Consider the following 18,378-nt stretch of genomic DNA (forward strand, 5'->3'; position numbering starts at 1 on the left):
GCTGCTCCGGAGAGCCCTGCAGTGCTGGGGGCATTGTCACAGCCCCGCCAGGCTGCCCCCTCACTCCAGGCTGGGCCTTCCTCCTGCAGACAAGGCCTTGACTGGGAACATTATGGGGTCCCTTCCCCTTTGCTTTCCAGGGCCCAAACCTGCAGGCCTGAATGTGAGCACCTGAGGGCAGGATCTGAGTCTTGCAATCAGCCACCTGGTTGCAGGCGCACCCATGCTGTGCTGGACAGATGGGCGGATGGAAGGACGCACGGATGGTCGCATGGGAGGGGAGGAAGGAGTCAGAGAGAGGCTGATGCAGCAGGAAAAGGGGCTACTGATTACACTGGAGCTGGAAAGAGCCCACACATCAGCTGGTTCCTGCTGCCAGGGACGAAGGAATTTAGGAAGAAGCAGGAAAAGACGGGAAACAGTAAGTACAGGCGCCTTCATCACAACAAGTTACAGAAATTGACCTTTATTTATTGTACTAAAGTCTGTTTTTCTTTTGATACAAAGTAAGGTTTCATTACAGAAAATCCCAGTCTGTTGGAACAGTACCTGTGCACACTGTACCATCACAGTCCCACTGTCTGCAGCTCAGAGCAACGCCCCGAGAGCGCGTAAGACTCGAGACAGCCTCGTGTCTCGGCTGTCTGAGCTAGAAACTTGTACCTGTAAAACGAAGGGCAGCATTGAGGACCCAGACGTGTCTCTCTTTGAACAACTGTGCAAGAAAATATATCCCTTTTTAAAAAATGTCAGTATGGCTACACTATCATCTAGTGTCTAGAATTACAAAGGCTAAAATGAAATCAAGGATTTCTTGCTAGTAAAATGAAATGTTAGGAACAGTATTAAAATATAGTCCTACCCCAGTGACACACGGAGCCCAGTACAGTACCTATTAACAACAGGATGCACAGTTTAGGGAGGAACCACATCAAATCTGCAGCCAGAGATACCCAGCGTCAGAAGTGCAAAAAAAAAAAGAAAAGACAAAAGTCCCAACGAAGACATCTTCAAGGAGCACTGGGCATGCCGGGAGCGCTGCAGCCAAGACTAAAGGATCCTGCCCGCTTTTTAGATTTCGACAGTGACAACACTAACCACTAGGCTCCCCCGAAGACTCTCAAAGTTTGAAACATTTTCCATGTCCAAAAGAGCTGACGTGTCTGCTCCCGCTACAGTTTGAGAAGTACCCTGCAAACATTGCACTGAGAAAGGCTGTCTCTATTTACAGAACCTACAGAGGACCAACAGCATGCATCAGCTGAGCCTCCTGCTAGAACCAGTCGCCGGCGTGAGCCCGGGAGGCTCCGAAGGACAGAGAGAGGCGGAAACGACCAAGGCAGGTGGAGGAGAGATGAGAGGGCGTGCAGGCAGGAGGGAAAGTCTGAGACGAGTCTGTGAGATGCCAGTGTCGCCTGCCCTGCTGTGGGCAGGGCAACCACTGCCGCTGGCGAGTCGGCCCCACGAAGGCACTGGTTCTGCCACCACCGACGTCCAAGCATCTGCCATGGCGCTGTCCTTCCGGGAGAGACGCCACCGAGGAGTAGAGGTTTTCAGAGCTCTGGTCCCACCACGAACCTTCCAGAGCAGAGCAGCCCACTGAGGTTCCAGAGTAGTTTCGCTGAAAACAGGAACAAAACCAAAACACGAAAGCAACACGGGATGGACAGGGGCAGGGGCTGGGCACCAACAACATGGGCCGTTCAAGTAAACAGAAACAACCAAATACTTAGAAAGGCTTGTAAACTTGGGATATGAAAGGTTCTCTGCAGCATCGCGGATCGCGGCCTCGGAAGGCTGGTGTGGAACCTCTAGCAGGAGTCCCGGGTGGTTACTGTTTTTGTCTTAAAGCACACGTGTGAGGAAGGCGGTCTGTGCGTCTGCGGCCCACTGTCTGGGGCCCTGCTGGTGGACCCTCCTCCGGTGCTCATACTCCGATGGACTTTCAGTCAGAGAAGCTGAGCCAGGACGGACGCCGCTGACAAGCTGCCTCTGTTCCCAGCACAGCGGCCTACGGCGGGCAGGCTGGAATCCACAGGACTTTGCTCTGCTCTTGGCTGACCAAGGCCACGATCTGATCGCAAATGCTCGACAGGGCTCCTCCCTGGACGACCCCTGCAAGAGGAAGACCCCAGGTTCGAGGCAAATAAATACACCCTCTATCTACTCTTTCTGTTTCTCCGCCTATTTTGAGCTCCTGCCTCTCTGCTGTCCACTCTCTTCAATCAGCAAGAAATTGGGGAAGAAAAAGAGTTGAATACAAATCACTTTGGCTTTTTATCTGTCTCTCTGGTCCACTGTTCAGCAGGATGCTGGAAGCATGGGCTTAAATGAAGGTGGGTGTCAAACTCTGCCAGGCTTCCCCAGCCTGTCACAGGGTAACCAGATGTAACCCTGGGCATGACATGCGAGTCGGCCTGGTGCCCCAGTCTTGCCCCTGGGGAGCCCAGCAAATCGGAAAGCCATTTGGGGGCGTGTTATGAAGGTCTGATCCGCAGCAGAATTGTGCAGGAAATGGGTTAGGAGCTGGGCATCCCATGGACCATAGAGGATTCCCAGCAAAGACGTGATGTTTCCATGTATGTTCCAGCCCTGCTCACAGGCTTTCCAGACCACGGGCCCTGAGACACCAGCCAGGGCGTTCAGTGTGCTGCACAGAACATGCAGTGGACAGAGCGTGCCCCAGGTGCCCGCCACGGGCATGACCAGGACTTGCTGGGGAGCGCTAGAAACTGCTATAGACATGTGACAGAATCTGTGTCTGTTGAATCTAATAAAGAAGCAAGGCCTGTATTTTATAAGTTTGGAGTTTTAGATCTTCATTTCTCTAGTAACTGTTAAAATATTTGACTGAAATACTAGTCTGTGGTGGACTGGAAATTCACACACACACACATCCACGGGGAAGCACCAAGGTTGGTTCTGAGAACAACCACTGCACGCAAAGCACAGATCCAGCAGCCTCCATGCCACGCCAATCACTGCCACACCTCTCCGCGCCCACACCCCCCCCACCCCCACAAATGACTAACGCTGTGGAAGAGGCTGAAAGCCACAGGGTCAGTGACAGCCAGCAGCTGGGCCAGGCCTGTGGCCGTTTGCTTCGCTTCAAAGACCAGGGATGGTAAGGTCACAGCTTTTCTTTACCAAACCTCAAGGCAAAACTGATCTGCCTGGAGGTGCTGGGAGCACAGGGTCAGAGCCGCCCTGTGCTGCCGCCCGGGAACCCAGAAGCTGTGCTACAGGCTGTGAGACAGACCTGCCACTGCACACGTGACAGACCTGGGTGGACAGGCCAGACCATGCCTGAGGCCAAATCAGGGAGCTTTACCCCTCAACCTATTGAATTCCTGACGCTGCCCTGTGCCTGCCATCAGAGCATCTGAAATGAGTGTTGTCAGGGGCATCACTGGCCCCCAGCAAGCATGGGCTGTGCCACTTCTAATTCTCTTCGGGACACCCGATTCCCTGCCACCTGCTGCTCCCCGAGCGATGCACACCTACCTGTGAAGTACCTACTGTACTCCTGCTCAATCTTCTGAGCCGTCTCAAACTGCTCTTTGGAATGCCTCTGTGTCACCTTGTCCTTCAGGTACACGGGGTCTCTCTGCTCCCTGTGGGGACATGCAGGGAACCGAGTGAGCCTCACACTTCCCCGGCCCTTCCTCTTCCGTTCCTTTGTCCAGAGCAGGGGTCCTCAAACTACGGCCCGCGGGCCACATGCAAATACAAATATTGTATTTGTTCCCGTTTTGTTTTTTTACTTCAAAATAAGATATGTGCAGTGTGCATAGGAATTTATTCACAGTTTTTTTTTAAACTATAGTCCGGCCCTCCAACGGTCTGAGGGACAGTGAACTGGCCCCCGGTTTAAAAAGTTTGAGGACCCCTGGTCCAGAGTAACAGGATCCCTGTGTGCTTCCTTTGTAAGCACAGCCACAACCTGCAGGCTCCATGGGGAGCTCTGGGCAGAGGTGGAGGGGGGCACCCCCGTGCACGCACATAACAAGCAGACACCCCATCGGCCCCCGAGAGCAGGTACCAGACACTTGGAAGCACAAACAGGCAAAAGGGAGGGGCCTTGATGAGCTGTCAGCCCAACTGGAGGTCGGGGAGCAGAGGCTCAACCACGACACAGCCTGCTTCTGGCGGAGCTGGGCGCCCAGGCCCGCTACCTCCTGTGTCCTGTGAGCACCAGCTGAGAGGCAGGAGAGGGAATGGGGACGGGGCGGGAGAGGAGCTCTGCAGACAAAGCTGGACCTACTCAGAGCTAGGGCAGCACCCAAACAGGGCAGAGGGGGGCGGGCAGGGAGGGGTGAGCCAGGCTAACACTGTCCGGCTCTGAACGTGTCAGCAGCTTGAGGCGGAAGAGTTGTTCTCACATGTGCTGCCTATTCCAAGGCCAACAGGCGGGTCTCATTCTTCCACTCCCACCCGACGCCCAGCACCACCACCCTGGCCGTGGCAGCAGCAGCCCAGCCAGGCCCCGGGCCGGGCCCAGGAGCCCCCACCTACTTGATGTGCTTGGCGCTCCTGTAGTGGATGAAGATGACGATGGGGTAGATGTGCATGTGGTGCAGCCGCTCGATGGCGTGGGGGGCGACGTCCAGCAGACAGTGCCAGTTCTGCGGGGGGCGGCGGAGAGTGAGCGCCAGGGGCAGGCCTGGGGGCCAGGCCTCGGAAACACCGCAGCCCTTCTGGGGACACTTCCGCTTTCTCTGCCACCAATGGGGCCCACCTGCCCCTCACAGGCGCTTCCTCGCTCCACAAATGAACACCAAGTTCCACCCATGAACAAAGAAGCGCGGCCATCTCTCATGAAGACGAGGCATGACAAACAGTGGGAAGCTAACCCCAAACTCTCCCCCCACAGCTGTCGGCGCTGTGGGGTCAAGGCTGGGAGCCAGCGCCCAGTGGGGGCTGGATGGACGACCACAAACTTCCTCTCCTGCCTTTGCCCAGATATGGGGAACTCTTTAAGCGCTACCCGACCTTGCCCTCCGATGAGCAGGGCCTGTGGTGGTGGACGGAGTGTCTGTCCTTGGGGGACTGAGACTGAAATGCACTTACAGCTCTAAGAGGCCCGGGAAGGCAGGGCCTGAGGAGCACCCACAGCCTCGAAGGTGCCTTTCCCACACGCCCTGAGATGTCTACTTTCCCTCATGCAAGTGGAGCCCAGAACCTCCTAGAACCTAAAGACCCACAGCAAGGGCTGCTGGCCCACCCAGGGGCAGGGTCCTGACGGAGCCATGGGCCCTGTCCCAGCAAAGGCACAGGAAAGCTCTGCATCCAGCTCAGCAGACGTGTATGGGAACCAGCTGTAGACCTCCCTGGAAGAGGCACCCGTGCACAGGGACTCCTGCACCCTCCCCCACACCCCCTACACATGGTAACTCCTGCATCCCTCCCTCACACCCACTACACATGGTGACTCCTGCACCCTCTTACACCCTTTACACATGTTGATTCCTGCACCCCCTCTTACACCCCCTACACAGGGTAACTCCTGCACCCTCCCCACACCCCCTACACATGGTGACTCCTGCACCCCTCCCTCGCACCCCCTACACAGGGTAACTCCTGCACCCCTCCCTCGCACCCCCTACACAGGGTACCTCCTGCACCCCTCCCTCACACCCACTACACAGGGTACCTCCTGCACCCCTCCCTCACACCCACTACACATGGTGACTCCTGCACCCTCCCTCACACCCCCTACACAGGGTGACTCCTGCACCCTCCCTCACACCCCCTACACATGGTGACTCCTGCACCCTCCCTCACACCCCCTACACATGGTGACTCCTGCACCCTCCCTCACACCCCCTACACAGGGTGACTCCTGCACCCTCCCTCACACCCCCTACACATGGTGACTCCTGCACCCTCCCTCACACCCCCTACACAGGGTGACTCCTGCATCCCTCCCTCACACCCACTATGCATGGTGACTCCTGCACCCCTCCCTCACACCCATTACACATGGTGACTCCTGCACCCTCCCCCACACCCACTACACAAGGTGACTCCTGCACCCTCCCCCACACCCCCTACACAGGGTGACCCCTGCACCCTCCCCCACACCCCCTACACAGGGTGACCCCTGCACCCTCCCCACACCCCCTACACAGGGTGACCCCTGCACCCTCCCCCACACCCCCTACACAGGGTGACTCCTGCACCCTCCCCCACACCCCCTACACAGGGTGACTCCTGCACCCTCCCCCACACCCCCTACACAGGGTGACTCCTGCACCCTCCCCTACACCCCATGCACAGGGTGACCCCTGACCCCTCTCCCTGACCGGCTTCCTCTTCCTGAAAGTGGAAGCACAGAGCAGCCATGGGCCAGCCCCAAGCAGGCTCATCCGGACTGAAGGGCACAGGTGAGCTCACCGAGGGTCTGGGGCTGCACGGGGAAGCACCAAAGGCTCCAACAGGGGCAAACACTCGGTCTGAAGCAGCAGGTACCTTTTCTGTGATCTCCTTTATGGAAGCCACCGTGGTCACGTCGAAATGGCCGCTCCTGCGCTTGTAGTCGACAAACAGGCAGTCTTTGACGCCTCGCTCAATGGCCTGCTGGGAGGCCTTCATCACCTCTGTAAGCAGACACAGGCTCAGGAGGCGGCACCGCGGAGCGCCCTGCGGGGAACTCTGCAGAGGGGCCCTAGCACCCAGTCCTGCCGTCCTCTCTCCAGAGAAAGCCGCAAGCTATGCCCCATCTAACCCCAGTCAGAAGGGCTCGGAAACATGGGATCCGGCCCAGGAGATTGAGGGAAGGGGCACGGGGACGAGCATGGGGCCCTTACCCAGGGGGCATCTGCAGAACTTGCTGGGCTCCTTGTTCACCAGCATTTCCTTCACCACGTCCAGTAATGGCCCCAGGATCAGGACGGGCCTCAGGGAAGTACAGTCTACTTTCTGGACCCGCTGGTAGGCAAGGCTCACCGAATCTGAGAGGGGAGAGGGGCAGTGTCATGGCAACCGCCTGGGGTGAGGGAGGGGGAGGAGCTGGGGACACCGTGGTCCCGTTCTTGCTAACTCCAGGCAGGCTCACCCCTACACTCCACAAACCCAGCGCCAGGCAGTGTGGACAGCTCACCCGAGTCTGCCTGGAACTTGCCCAGTCTTAGCACTGGAGTCCCACGTCCCGGGCACAGCGGGGCACAGTCATGCTGGAGTCCAGCACAACTCCCCAGTCTGTGAACACCCGAGTCATCTCACACCTCGGCTGCTGAAACCCTTCCTTCTGTGTCATAGGCCTGCTCACCCACCCCCACTCCTCATTCTCTGCTCTAGGGATCTGCTGCCCAACAATGCAAGTGTCCATAACGCCACTGAGCTGGATACTTAAAAATGGCTATGATGGCAGATTTAATGATATGTGTTTTTACCACAAAAATATCAAATGGCAACTATAACTAAAATATGCGATTTCTGAAATAAGAACGTGTTGAACACAACAGAAGAGTGCACTGTGAACAGGAAAACGGTCAGGAGAAAGCACCCAGGCTGAAGCATGGAGAGAAACAAAATGGAAAATGTCGGGGGGAAAGTGTAAAACACGTGGGGAAATGGTCAAAGAAGTAAGATAGAGCCCTGACTGGTGTTTCTAAGCAGTTAGAGCATTGGTATACGAACCAGAGAGTCACGGGTTCGATTCCGGATCAAGGGCATGTACCTGGGTTGCAGGTTCAATCCCTGGCCCTGCTGCTGGTCGGTGGTACAGGAGGCAACCAATTGATGTGTTTCTCTCACATCAATGTTTCTCTCTCCCTCCCCCCTCCCTCCCTTCTTCTCTTTCACTCTTTCTAAAAATCAATGGAAAAACAATATTCTTGGGAGAGGATTCACCAAAAAATAATAATAATAAGATACAGGAGAGGAAAGAAGAGCACAGAAGCAGCTTTAAAGAAACAGTGGTCAGGCCCTGACTGGTCTGGCTCAGTGGATGGAGCGTCGGCCTGTGGACTGAGGGGTCCCGGGTTCGGTTCCGGTCAGGGGCGTGTGCCTTGGTTGCGGGCACATCCCCAGTGTGGGGTGTGCAGGAGGCAGCTGATCGATGTTTCTCTCTCATAGATGTTTCTGGCTCTCTGTCCCTCTCCCTTCCTCTCTGTAGAGATCAATAAAATATATTTAGAAAAAAAAGAAAAAAAAAAAGAAACAGTGGTCAGGCATTGTCCAAGTGACACAATTTTCCAAACTCTAAATCTATGTGCACTTCTCCATACATATATTATACTTCAATAAAATGAAAAAAGAATTAGTCACCATGGGTTAAAAAAAACACTACTTACAAGAGACGTATAAATATAAAGCTACAAAAGTTTAAAGTAAAAAGATAGAAAAAGATGAACTGTGTGAACACGAACCAAAAGAAAGCTGTTATAACAGTAACATCAGACAAAACAGACTTTAAGGCAAGAAACATTCCTAGAGATAAAGATGTACATCTCATGATGATAAAAGGATCAGCTCACCAGGAAGATATAACAATTCAAAAGGTGTATGCACCTAAAGACAACTTCAAAAAACAACTGATGAACTAAAAGAAAAACAGACAAATAGCTATTTTTCAGAGATAGTAATATATCCACTGAGCACACAACAAATATGCCTGAGATGGTGTCTATGGAAGAAAGGGAATGGGGATATTGAAAGTGGAGATCAAAGAAATAAAAGAAGGAAAGAAACAGAAAACTAAATGAGAAACCCAAGAGGTCGGCAGATTTTTTCTATTAAGGGCAAGATGGTAAATATTTTAGGTTTTAAAGGCCAAAAGGCAAAATCAAGTACTATAAATGCTGACTTTCTTACACTTTACCATGTAAGAGCCCAGTCTCAGCAAGCAGGCAGTGGGCTACACTCGGTCCAGGGGCTGTGGGATGCTAACTCCTATCCTGACTCAGAGTGACAGGGAGCCTGAGGCCTTAATTTAAGACATTAAGAGGGGAAGGAGGGGAGAGAATGAGGGGAAGGAGGAACGGCTGCCTGCCCTCTGCTGCTCACTGCCACCTCCACACCCAGAAGGGCTCCTGTTCTGGGACCGTGGACACATTCCAGGGTCCCAGGAGCAACACACACAAGCACCTCCTGCTTTATGGGACGAGCACACCCTCTCCTCAGGGGCAACCTGCCAGGGGATGTCTGGCTCCTGATATGCAACTCCAGGTCGGGCAGCGCCCAGCCCTGGGAGGATCTTGTAAAAATCATGAATGGACACAAAAGTGAGGCCAGAAAGGGGCAAAGATCTGCAGAGACCAGTGGTCCTTGGCACCACCAAGTAGGGCCTGTCCTTCCCGAGTAACAGGACCTGCGTCACTGGAGGCCAGGATGTGCCAGCCAAAACCCTGCCTGGGTCACGCTCTCGCACATGAGAGTGGCCACCGAGACGCAGCAGAAGCTGCAGGGTGAGCTGTTCAACAGCCACACTCAGCTGAGACACGCTTTGCCTGGCCCCTTCCTCCTTCCTGCTGCCGGGACATGGGCGTGATGGCTGGAGCTGCAATGACAGGTGGTGACCATGGGGAGGCCTTGAGGAAGGAACCCACATCCGATAGACGGGAGACTGAAGACAGTGGCACCACCATGCCAACCCAGACACCTAACTCTAGATGACTTCTGTGCAAAAGCAAAGCAAACCTCTAACTTATTTAAGTGGTTGCTGTGAGGATTCTGCGGTCAACAGCAAACCCGATCCTGAAAGCCCGTCGGCAGAGTGAGCTCAGCCACTTGCCTTCAAAGAGTGGAATGGAGTCGTTGGAAAAGGCATCCAAGGCCAGGAGGTCTTTCCCATCTTTGGACCCGCTGCGCTTGTGCTTGTGTCTTCTTCGAAAGAAGGATCTGCGCGCAGCCGCGGACAGCGTCTTGGAGGCGTTGCTGTCATCTTTGACTTCCGACATGCTGAGCCTCCTGGAGAATTCTTGGTCCATCCTGCACCACAGGGAATGGCAGAGCTGGGAAGGGCCCATCTCCCGCCCCGCCTGCCCCTGAGGAGGGCGAGGGCTGGAAGTCCAAGCTCCACCCATACTCCTCTGCAGGTCTCCTGGGCACTTCACCCCCCCAGGCCACCGAGGAGCCCCGGAACCACTGCTGTGGGGCGAGCTCTCAGAGCAGGCAACGTCTATTCAGATGGCGTCCAAGGACCAGGACAGCCTTCGCTGGGAGGCACTGCAGGCCACGCTCCCTGCCACAGGGGAACGGAGCTCTGATGCACACTGCAGCATGAATGTTACGCTAAGGGAAGAAGCCAGTCACGGAGACCACAGCTCTATGATCCCTTCCCTACAAAGCCCAGAACAGGGAAACCTATAGACAGGGAAAGTAGATGCGTGGTTGCCTAGGGTTACGGGGGGGCAGGGAAGGCAGAGAGGGACAGCTAACGGGGCCGGGGCTGCTTAGGTGATGAGACTGTTCTAAAATTTGTGGTGATAGTTGCACATATCTGTGAATATACCAAAAGCCACGAATCACACACTTCGAGTAAATTGTACGATATGTGAATTATTCCTCAATAAATCTGTTAAACATTTTAAAAAGCTGTCTCCTCAGCTGCCACTGTGCTTCTGTGCAGCGCTGACCCATGCACGGCAGTGGCTTGCGCTAGGAGCAGCTTTCAGACAGCGATTTTGGAAGACGAGTCGACCAGAAGCCGAGATGAGTAGCAGAACGAGTCCTCCGTCTGGGGGAGAGTGCCACAGGCACCCCCCCACCCCCAAGGCCCCCCACAAAACACTCACACGTATTTGCTGGGGATCTGCCCGCGCTGGATCTTCTGGGCGTTCTCGTCCAGCTGCCAGGCCATCCAGGACCCAAACGTGCCCTGGGGCAAGGTGTCTTCGACATAGAGGATGTCGTCTTTCTTAAAGCTCAGCTCATGCTCCACCTCCGCCAGCCGGTCGTACAGGGCCCTGCGCCAGGCGACGAGGGAGAGAGAGGATCAGGAGCCACAGCCTCGACAGCCAAGCCCCAGGTATGCTCTGCTCTGAGCTTCCCCAGACCAGGATCAGGACCTGCTGTCTGTCCTCGTCCGAAGAAGGGAGCCGGGCTTTACTAACGGACAAAGCCGCTGCCTTTCCTCCCTGAGACCCAGGCGACCTGGGGGGAGGGGGGAGGGGAGGGGCCTCATGCCCATAAGGCAGAGAACTTGCCAAGGACCAAGGTCATGTCCACCCGTCCATGAGAAATCTCCCTTGGCCTTCCTCCCCGAGTCCAGGCTGATGGCTCCTACAGCCTGGAAACTCCCCAGGATGGAAACACGTCAGCCCACCATGGAGGGGGCCCTAGAGACGGGGACCTACACACAGCTGACCGGTGTTCTGGTTCTTTCTGTGGCCTCAGATTTTAGGGAATAGGAAGGAAGCTATGAGCACCCCCTAGAAACTGCCAGATGCCTATCCCCCATACATTGCAGGACAGTGTGGACACACGGCAGAGGATCGACAGACCTGGGTCGGGGGAAGACGGGGAGAGCAGGGCAGCCCACAGGAAAATGGGGCTCTTCAGTCCCAAGCCCCCCAGGCCCTAAACCCTAAAGGGGGAGCCCACCTGGCCCTGCGAGCCCTCAGGTTTTTCTAAGTCACAAGCATCCCGCCATGGGATGCAGTTTGGGGCGCAAGTAATGACCACGGTCCCACCCTTTGGGGTGAAAACAGAGGCATTAACCAGGAACAGTCTCCATCGAAAGCCCCTCCCCTGGCCCCAAGTCCCTGGAAGCGCTGGCACCGGCACCTGATGTAAAAGCTGTCGCCAGGCAGGCCCTTGACCTTGGAGAAGTCCTCTGGGCGGTACTGCACCTTCAGGCGGACGCCATCCTTGGGCTTCAGCATCTCCACGTAGACCTCCTCCACCGTCTTGCTGCGCACGTCCAGACTGCCGTACTGCCCAGGGACAGAACCAGGGTCAAAGGGCAGAGGCCAGGGCAGCTTGGGCACCCATGAGGGGCAGATGGTGGGATAAGGTGTAGGTTCAACATCCCTTAAAGGAGAACCTGCCTGCCCCCTCTTTGCTGGCAGGGCTGGCACGTCTGCCTATGTCCCGTCTGCCCTCCACAGCAGGATGGAACCGTGGTACCCCCACCAAGGCGGGGGTTCTAGAGACAGGGACCCAGCCCTCACGGCACACAGCTGAGCGGTGTTTTTATTCCTTCTGTGGCCCAGAAGAAACCCTGCTCCATCCCTCAGCCAGTAACACCGCATTTCAACTTGCCTACACAACTGGCATTTCTCAAGGCCTACAACCCGGCTCCCACCATGCAGGAGACCAGGAGGGCAGACACCACGCTCAGCATATCAGAATCCTGCTGCCGCAGGAGCCGAGCACTCCCCTCCGGACAGACGGACAGATGCCAGGGCTCAAGGGGCCAGTGATCTCCCAGGGGGTCTTGGCAGCTCCGCCCCCTCTTGAGAACAAGGAAGCCTGATGTGCAGACAGAGCGCTCAGAACTCACCTCCAGGATGAGGTCGCCCGGCACCAGGCCGTCGGGGCCCTTGGCAGGACTGTCGTCCTCCACCTCGGCCACAAACACCCCGTGCAGGTTCCCACCACACAGATGCACTCCAAGCTCCAGCTGGGACTTTCTGACAAAGACCACTCGTGGTTCTGGGGGCTTCTTGTTGGCATCTCCCACCATCCTTTCAGGAGAGAAATGGAGTTCCTTCGTCAGGCCCAGGAGGAGGGCAGGGAAAAGGCAAAACAGCGGCCAAGGCCCAACCTGTCTGCTTGCTCCCACGTCTCCTGAGGTCTCAGAACCCAGGAGCCAGGAGGTCTGACTGCAGGCCCAGTTCTAGTGATCCGCTGAGGCTTGGAAGAGGTGAAAATGGGGCCCTGGTTGCAAAGCCAGTTGGCAACAGAGTGGGCATCAAGCCCCTGCTTCCTGGCCAGCTGCCAGCCGCGTGCGTGCCTCAGGCTGAGTGTCGCTCCCACCTGGCGGTACTTGCTTTCCTCACCTCATTCTGCCCGAGGAAGGTGAGAGCCAGTCCCACTGACCAGGACACAGCTCAGGCAGCACATGTGTCCTGAGCAGCTGCTAGGCCCAGGGACAGCACTGAACTATGGAGAACGGCCCCGTGCCATCGAGGAAGCCACAGTGCAGTGAGGGAGACTAAGGTGCTGGCAACAGACCGAGCGCAGGACAGGGGACAGGGGTGGAGCCAGGGGACAGGGGTGGAGCCCGAGGACAGGGGTGGAGCCCGAGGACAGGGGTGGAGCCCGAGGACAGGGGTGGAGCCCGAGGACAGGGACCTCAGGGAGAAGCCAGGTGATGACCATGTGCTGCAGGTAAGTTCCAACGTGACAGACCCGGTGCCGAGGCCACAGAGCTGGCCTCATGCTGAGTGAGGCCGGGCTTGGCTGAGGCCCCACCATGACAGGGAAACGGTTCCATACAGGGCTGCCTGCCCTGGCCCATGAGGCTCTCTCTGTTGCCCATCCAGCTCCCATGTGCGCCTGCCTCCTCCTGCCCACGGCAAGGCTGACCGCTCCTCTTGATGGCTCTCCACACACGCCCTTTGCACACCTAACCCCTGCTCATCCGAATGTCTGACTCAGCTGTCACCATTCCCTGCCACACTCCTGAGGGCTCCCTTGCAGCCCGCACTGCCCCTCCTAATACGTACAAGAGAAAAAAGGAAAGCAAGGAAGGGCAGGAAGCAGGAGGGGAAAGAGGAACGGTGTGCTCACCTCCCAGATCCTGCTGTGCGGTCTGCAGCACAGATGACACCCTGTCCAGTGCCCACGCCTCTCAGAGGATGTGCTCAGGCCATGACAACAACCCACCTGGACCACCCCCCTCACTGAGGCGCACAGGAGGCAGGCTTACAGCGCACATTTGCTGACCTGGAACTGGGGGCGCTCTGCTTGGTCGGGGGGGTGCCAGGGCCCTCGTCCTGCTCCATCAGCGGGTCAATGCCCGAGGGATGCTCCGGGACCGTAGCACTGCTGCCCTGGAGAGTGGAGTGGGTGCTGGCAGGGTCCAGGTGGGAGCTAAGGACACAGGACAGGAAGAATAAGGCGCGGCACTCAGCCTTCCGCAGCCGGAGCCACGCCCTCTGGTAGGGACCAGGCTACACGACACTGCATCTCATCCCCCTTGCACAGCCGGGCAGTGCTGGGTGGCGTGGGCATTTCCTCCCCTTCCCTCCTCTGCACTGTAACCCACCACAGGAGGGCAAACACAGGCAGTGCGCGCTGGTGGTCAGGGGCTCTGGGTGTGAACCCCCTCCGGCCACCACACCCCCAGGGGTGGGCCTCCTGCAGCACCGGGGACCCAGCCATCCCTTTCCACACCCTGTCTCAGGAGGGGACATCTTCCCTCTCGTATGTCCTTTTTCCAAAGTCCCGGGCTAGGCAACTCTCCCCAGAGGGCAGCAGAATGCCCAGAACTTGCAGCTGGCACCCTGGTCTCCGGTGGGGAGCCGAGCACCTGCGCACCCAGACAGCCCCTCAAGGCCAGGCCCTCACCTGGACCGGGAGTGGCTGCTGAGCTGGTGCATGTGTGGGTTGTACTGGGCCAGGATGGTGATGGTGTCGCACTGCTGCCCGATGATGAGGCGGGCCTGCTGCTCCGTGGCACTCCGCAGGTTTATGCCATTGAACTAGGGGACACCCAGAGCGGGCGGTGAGCAGCGGGGTGGGGACGCGGGGGCACCGCTTCTCCAGGCAGGGAGGCTCCCGCTCACCTCAAGTAACTGGTCCCCATACTCAAGGCCAGCCTGGTGAGCGATGCTGCCCCCAGTCACCTTGGAGACGTAGACACCGCCCTTCTCTCCACTCACGATGGAGATGCCCAGGGGCTCCGAGCCCTTCTGCAGCTTGACATGGCGCGGCTCCTCCATGTAGGGCCTGGAAGAGAGACAAGCATTTGGGGACTGGGACCTAACGGAAGGGCTTGGGGAAGGCCTGAGGCGACGCATGCACTCAGCTATGCAGACAGGGCCAGGGAGCGCCAGGCGCTCCTGCGTGGACACAGCCGAATGAGAACACGATGACCCACCTTTATACGACAGCGATACACACCCCGCAACCTCATGCTACACAAACATAACACCCCAGATGGTACGGAAGCACCCAGACACAAAGACACAAAGAAGGGTCCGTCTGAACTATACTAGGAAATACCAGCGTCCGCAGGAGGAAAGCACGGTTTTCATGTGAGATGAGTTCCCTTACAATGTGCCATGTATAAACGCCCCAGTGGGGTCTGCTAGTAAAGATGCCTTCGGAGGAAAAGAAAGGCTTCTGGGGTGACATTCACCCCCAGAAGAGGCACATAAAGCATCAGTTTCCTTATTTACCGGAACACAGGGTGATGTAAGATGACCATGGAAATTAAGCTACTGCAAACCCAGCCACTAAAAAGGGAGCGGGAGGCTCAGAGCAAGGCAGCGGCCATGCACTTGCTGGCCCAGGGGAGCTGACCGCGTGCCCAGGGCCCTCGGGGCTCGGCGGGGCCTCTAGTCGGCCAACCTCAGACTCCTCAGGGAGGAGGACCTGGGCCTGGCAGCCACGGGCAGTCTCAGGAGGGATCTGTGCTGGTGACATCTGGAAGGTGCAAAAGGTTAGAGAGGAGAGGGATGCTCGGAGCAGGACACCCACAGACTCCTGGAACACAAGACAGAAAGACAGCCACTTGACTGCGCTTCACGCTGCCCTGAGCTCTTCCTTTTAGGACAAAGTCATGGCCAGAGGCCTAGGGAGGGCTAGTAGGAGAGCCATCCCTCGGGGCTGCCCTCCAGCATGTGGGTGAGGGTGGGTCCATGTGGGTCCATGTGGATCCATGTAGTGAAGGAAGGCGGGCAGAGGCCAGGTCCTGAACCACCCACCCCTGCCACCTGAGGTGCAGCAATCTCTCTTAGAGGCTGAGATAAAAATCCTTCCTGACTGGTCTCTCCTCCCCTCCCAGACTCCCCTCCCAGGCTCTGCAATGCCTTCCTCAACCCTACGGCTCAGACGGTGAGTCCCGCGCCTGCACCCTCCATCACTTTGAGACTCAACACGTATTAGAGTGCCAGGCAGTTGAGTTTTAAGAACCCTTAGTGATGCCCTAGCTGGTGTGACTCAGTGGACAGAGCACCAGCCTAAGGACTGAAGGGTCCCGGGTTCCGTTCAGGTCAAGGGCATGTACCTCGGTGGTAGGCTCCTTCCTGGCCCAGGCCCTGGTCGGGGCTCATGCAGGAGGCAACCAATCGATGTGTTTCTCTCACATCAATATTTCTCTCTGTTTTTCCCTCTCTCCTCCATTCTCTCTAAAAATCAATGGAAAAATATCCTTGGGTGAGGATGAACCAAAAACCCTTAGTGAGCAACCACCCCAACACCCTCCTCACGCCCCAGCCGAGGAGGATGGCATCAAGGCCCAGGCCGGCCTGCGGCGTGGCAGAGTGAGTTTCTGGTCCAGGCGTCCTCATTCCCCACTGAATACCCTTTCCTCTGTCCCACCTCCAATCAGCACATCGATCTCAACAAAGAGCAGGTAACTGAAGCACAACAGCCATACAACAGACGCCATGAAGCCTAACGAATGATGCCAGGATTTACTGACATGGAACGATACCGAGGACAGGCGTGGCTGAGAGGACTGGCTGCTGGACAACACGTCAGGGAATGCTAGCTGACCCACTCACGGTGGCCTCGGCCTAGGATCAACTCAGTCAGAACGCCGCCTCCCCCTGCTCCTGCCAGGCGCCTTCCTCGACAGCTCTGACCCATTTGGGGATGTGCTGCCCATCACTGTGCCCGGCACAGACGCCCAGGCCACGCTCACCTGTCCTTTCTCCGCTCCCCGAGGGCCACGGGGTTGACTGCAATTCTAGGCAACGTGGAGGCTGAGGTCTGGGACTGGCTACAAGAGGACAGGGTGTCGATGTTGAGGGGTGACTGCGGGGGTGTGCTGCATTCAGAATGCGACAATGAACCTGCCAAAAAAGGTGTGGGTAACACAGGGCTCCATCTTGCATCTCAGCTCTCCCGCAGCCAAGACCCAGAGGGAGACGTGATCCAGACACGTGGCCCCACGCCGCGGCCACAGCTCGTGGCCTGGACTCAGACGCTGGCTCCACGGGGCCTTCCCACCCTCACATCGCCAGGCTGAGCTGGACTCGGTGTTTACAGACTGGCTGGACTGAGGAGGCAGTCACAGCCCTGCCCAGACACTCCACCCAGGGCACAGCCTGAAAAGCAGGGGCGGGGGGCGTGCTGGGAAGGCCTCACCTCTGTCGGAGCCCACAACAGACCGGGGGTATCTTGGCGTTGATGGGATTTTAATGCGCTCGGCCTTGAACTGCAAGTTGCTTGAAGACCCTGTGTTCCACAGGGGACAGAACTTTAGGCCTGAGAGTAAACACCACCCTCACCCCTCTGTGGCCATGACAAAATGCAAAGCAGGGCCCTGCCATTGATCCCCAAGGGGCCTAAATGGGGCTCAGGCCAGAAAAGCAGCTACCGAACACCCAGTATGTGAATGAACTGTGCAGGCTCTGCCTGCTCCCAAACAGAATCACACAAATCTCACTCCGCCTCGGAACAGAGGCAGCAACCAAGTGGGAGAGGCAGCTGTTCACCTGCTCTCAGAGCCTGGGCACCGCCACAGGGCAAGTGCCAGCCTCCACTCTGGCTGCCTGCCCGTAAGTAAAGAGCACTACAGCCCCCCCCAGGATGACCGACAAGCTCGGGGCGGGAGCAGGGCTCCTGGGCCAAGGGGTCGCCAGGAACAACCGCATGGCCACCAGGAAAGCGAAGAGCACAACAGACGGCCCAGGGCCACCCTGGGCCCCGGAGGGGAGGAGCCACGGAGAGGCCACCAGGAGGCGGGCACCAGGCCACAGGAGGAGATGAACAAGGCCGGACTGCCACTGTGACAAGGCAGTGGCGCAGTTACCCAGGCGGGCGCTGGAGGGCAGTGAGTTGGACCCGTGGGAGGCTCTCATCTCCGAGTAGTCGCTGCAGGCTCTGTGGCTCAGGTCCAGGCTCAGGCGTCCCTGGTGCTGAACACTGCGGGAGAACCAGACAGGTGAGGGGCCCAGACTGGACGCAGCCCCTGGGAGAAACACAAGTGACAGGCAGCAAGGCCTCCCTCCCTGGGCTGGCAGAAGGGAGGCCTGGAAGCCACTGGCTGTCAGCTGAGGACAGCAGCCTGCCCGCAGCCATGCCAGCGGCACATCCACGAGGGCCCTGCACGAGGGAGCAAGGGCCACACAAATGGAGCAGGAGCGGCCCACCCACCTCAGCCTCAGCCTCAGCCGGGGTCGGGTTCTCTGGAGGAAGAGCTTCTATAGGGAAAAGGGGCTCTGAATCCCGGGGGGACCCGGGCATGGGGGGAGGCCAGACGGGCAGAGGGCCCTGGGGAGGGACCCGGGAGCCTCCCTCAGGAGAAGTGCCTGG

The 18,378-nt window shown here is 57.4% G+C and overlaps 1 protein-coding gene across 9 annotated transcripts in view; it reads right to left on the minus strand.

Moving 5' to 3' along the window:
- Window positions 1–450: 450 nt before the first annotated feature.
- Window positions 451–18,378, minus strand: part of DLG5 (discs large MAGUK scaffold protein 5) — a 108,757-nt gene continuing 90,829 nt past the window's right edge. For 8 of the 9 annotated variants that reach the window (XM_036337228.1, XM_036337225.1, XM_036337233.1 and 5 more), the window contains 15 exons: window positions 17,876–17,988; window positions 17,209–17,298; window positions 16,763–16,913; window positions 14,679–14,841; window positions 14,461–14,594; window positions 13,837–13,983; window positions 12,449–12,632; window positions 11,731–11,879; window positions 10,740–10,910; window positions 9,737–9,933; window positions 6,810–6,953; window positions 6,472–6,599; window positions 4,516–4,625; window positions 3,505–3,614; window positions 451–2,115 (listed from right to left, as the gene is read on the minus strand). In XM_036337228.1, coding sequence (XP_036193121.1) covers window positions 2,012–2,115; window positions 3,505–3,614; window positions 4,516–4,625; window positions 6,472–6,599; window positions 6,810–6,953; window positions 9,737–9,933; window positions 10,740–10,910; window positions 11,731–11,879; window positions 12,449–12,632; window positions 13,837–13,983; window positions 14,461–14,594; window positions 14,679–14,841; window positions 16,763–16,913; window positions 17,209–17,298; window positions 17,876–17,988 — 2,095 coding nt within the window. In that variant the 3' untranslated portion in view covers window positions 451–2,011. The remainder of the gene's footprint in view (window positions 2,116–3,504; window positions 3,615–4,515; window positions 4,626–6,471; window positions 6,600–6,809; window positions 6,954–9,736; window positions 9,934–10,739; window positions 10,911–11,730; window positions 11,880–12,448; window positions 12,633–13,836; window positions 13,984–14,460; window positions 14,595–14,678; window positions 14,842–16,762; window positions 16,914–17,208; window positions 17,299–17,875; window positions 17,989–18,378) is intronic. The other variant, XM_036337227.1, reaches the window with a different exon arrangement.

Source organism: Myotis myotis, unplaced genomic scaffold (genome assembly GCF_014108235.1).
Source record: "Myotis myotis isolate mMyoMyo1 unplaced genomic scaffold, mMyoMyo1.p scaffold_m19_p_15, whole genome shotgun sequence".
NCBI classification, from domain to species: Eukaryota; Metazoa; Chordata; class Mammalia; order Chiroptera; family Vespertilionidae; genus Myotis; species Myotis myotis.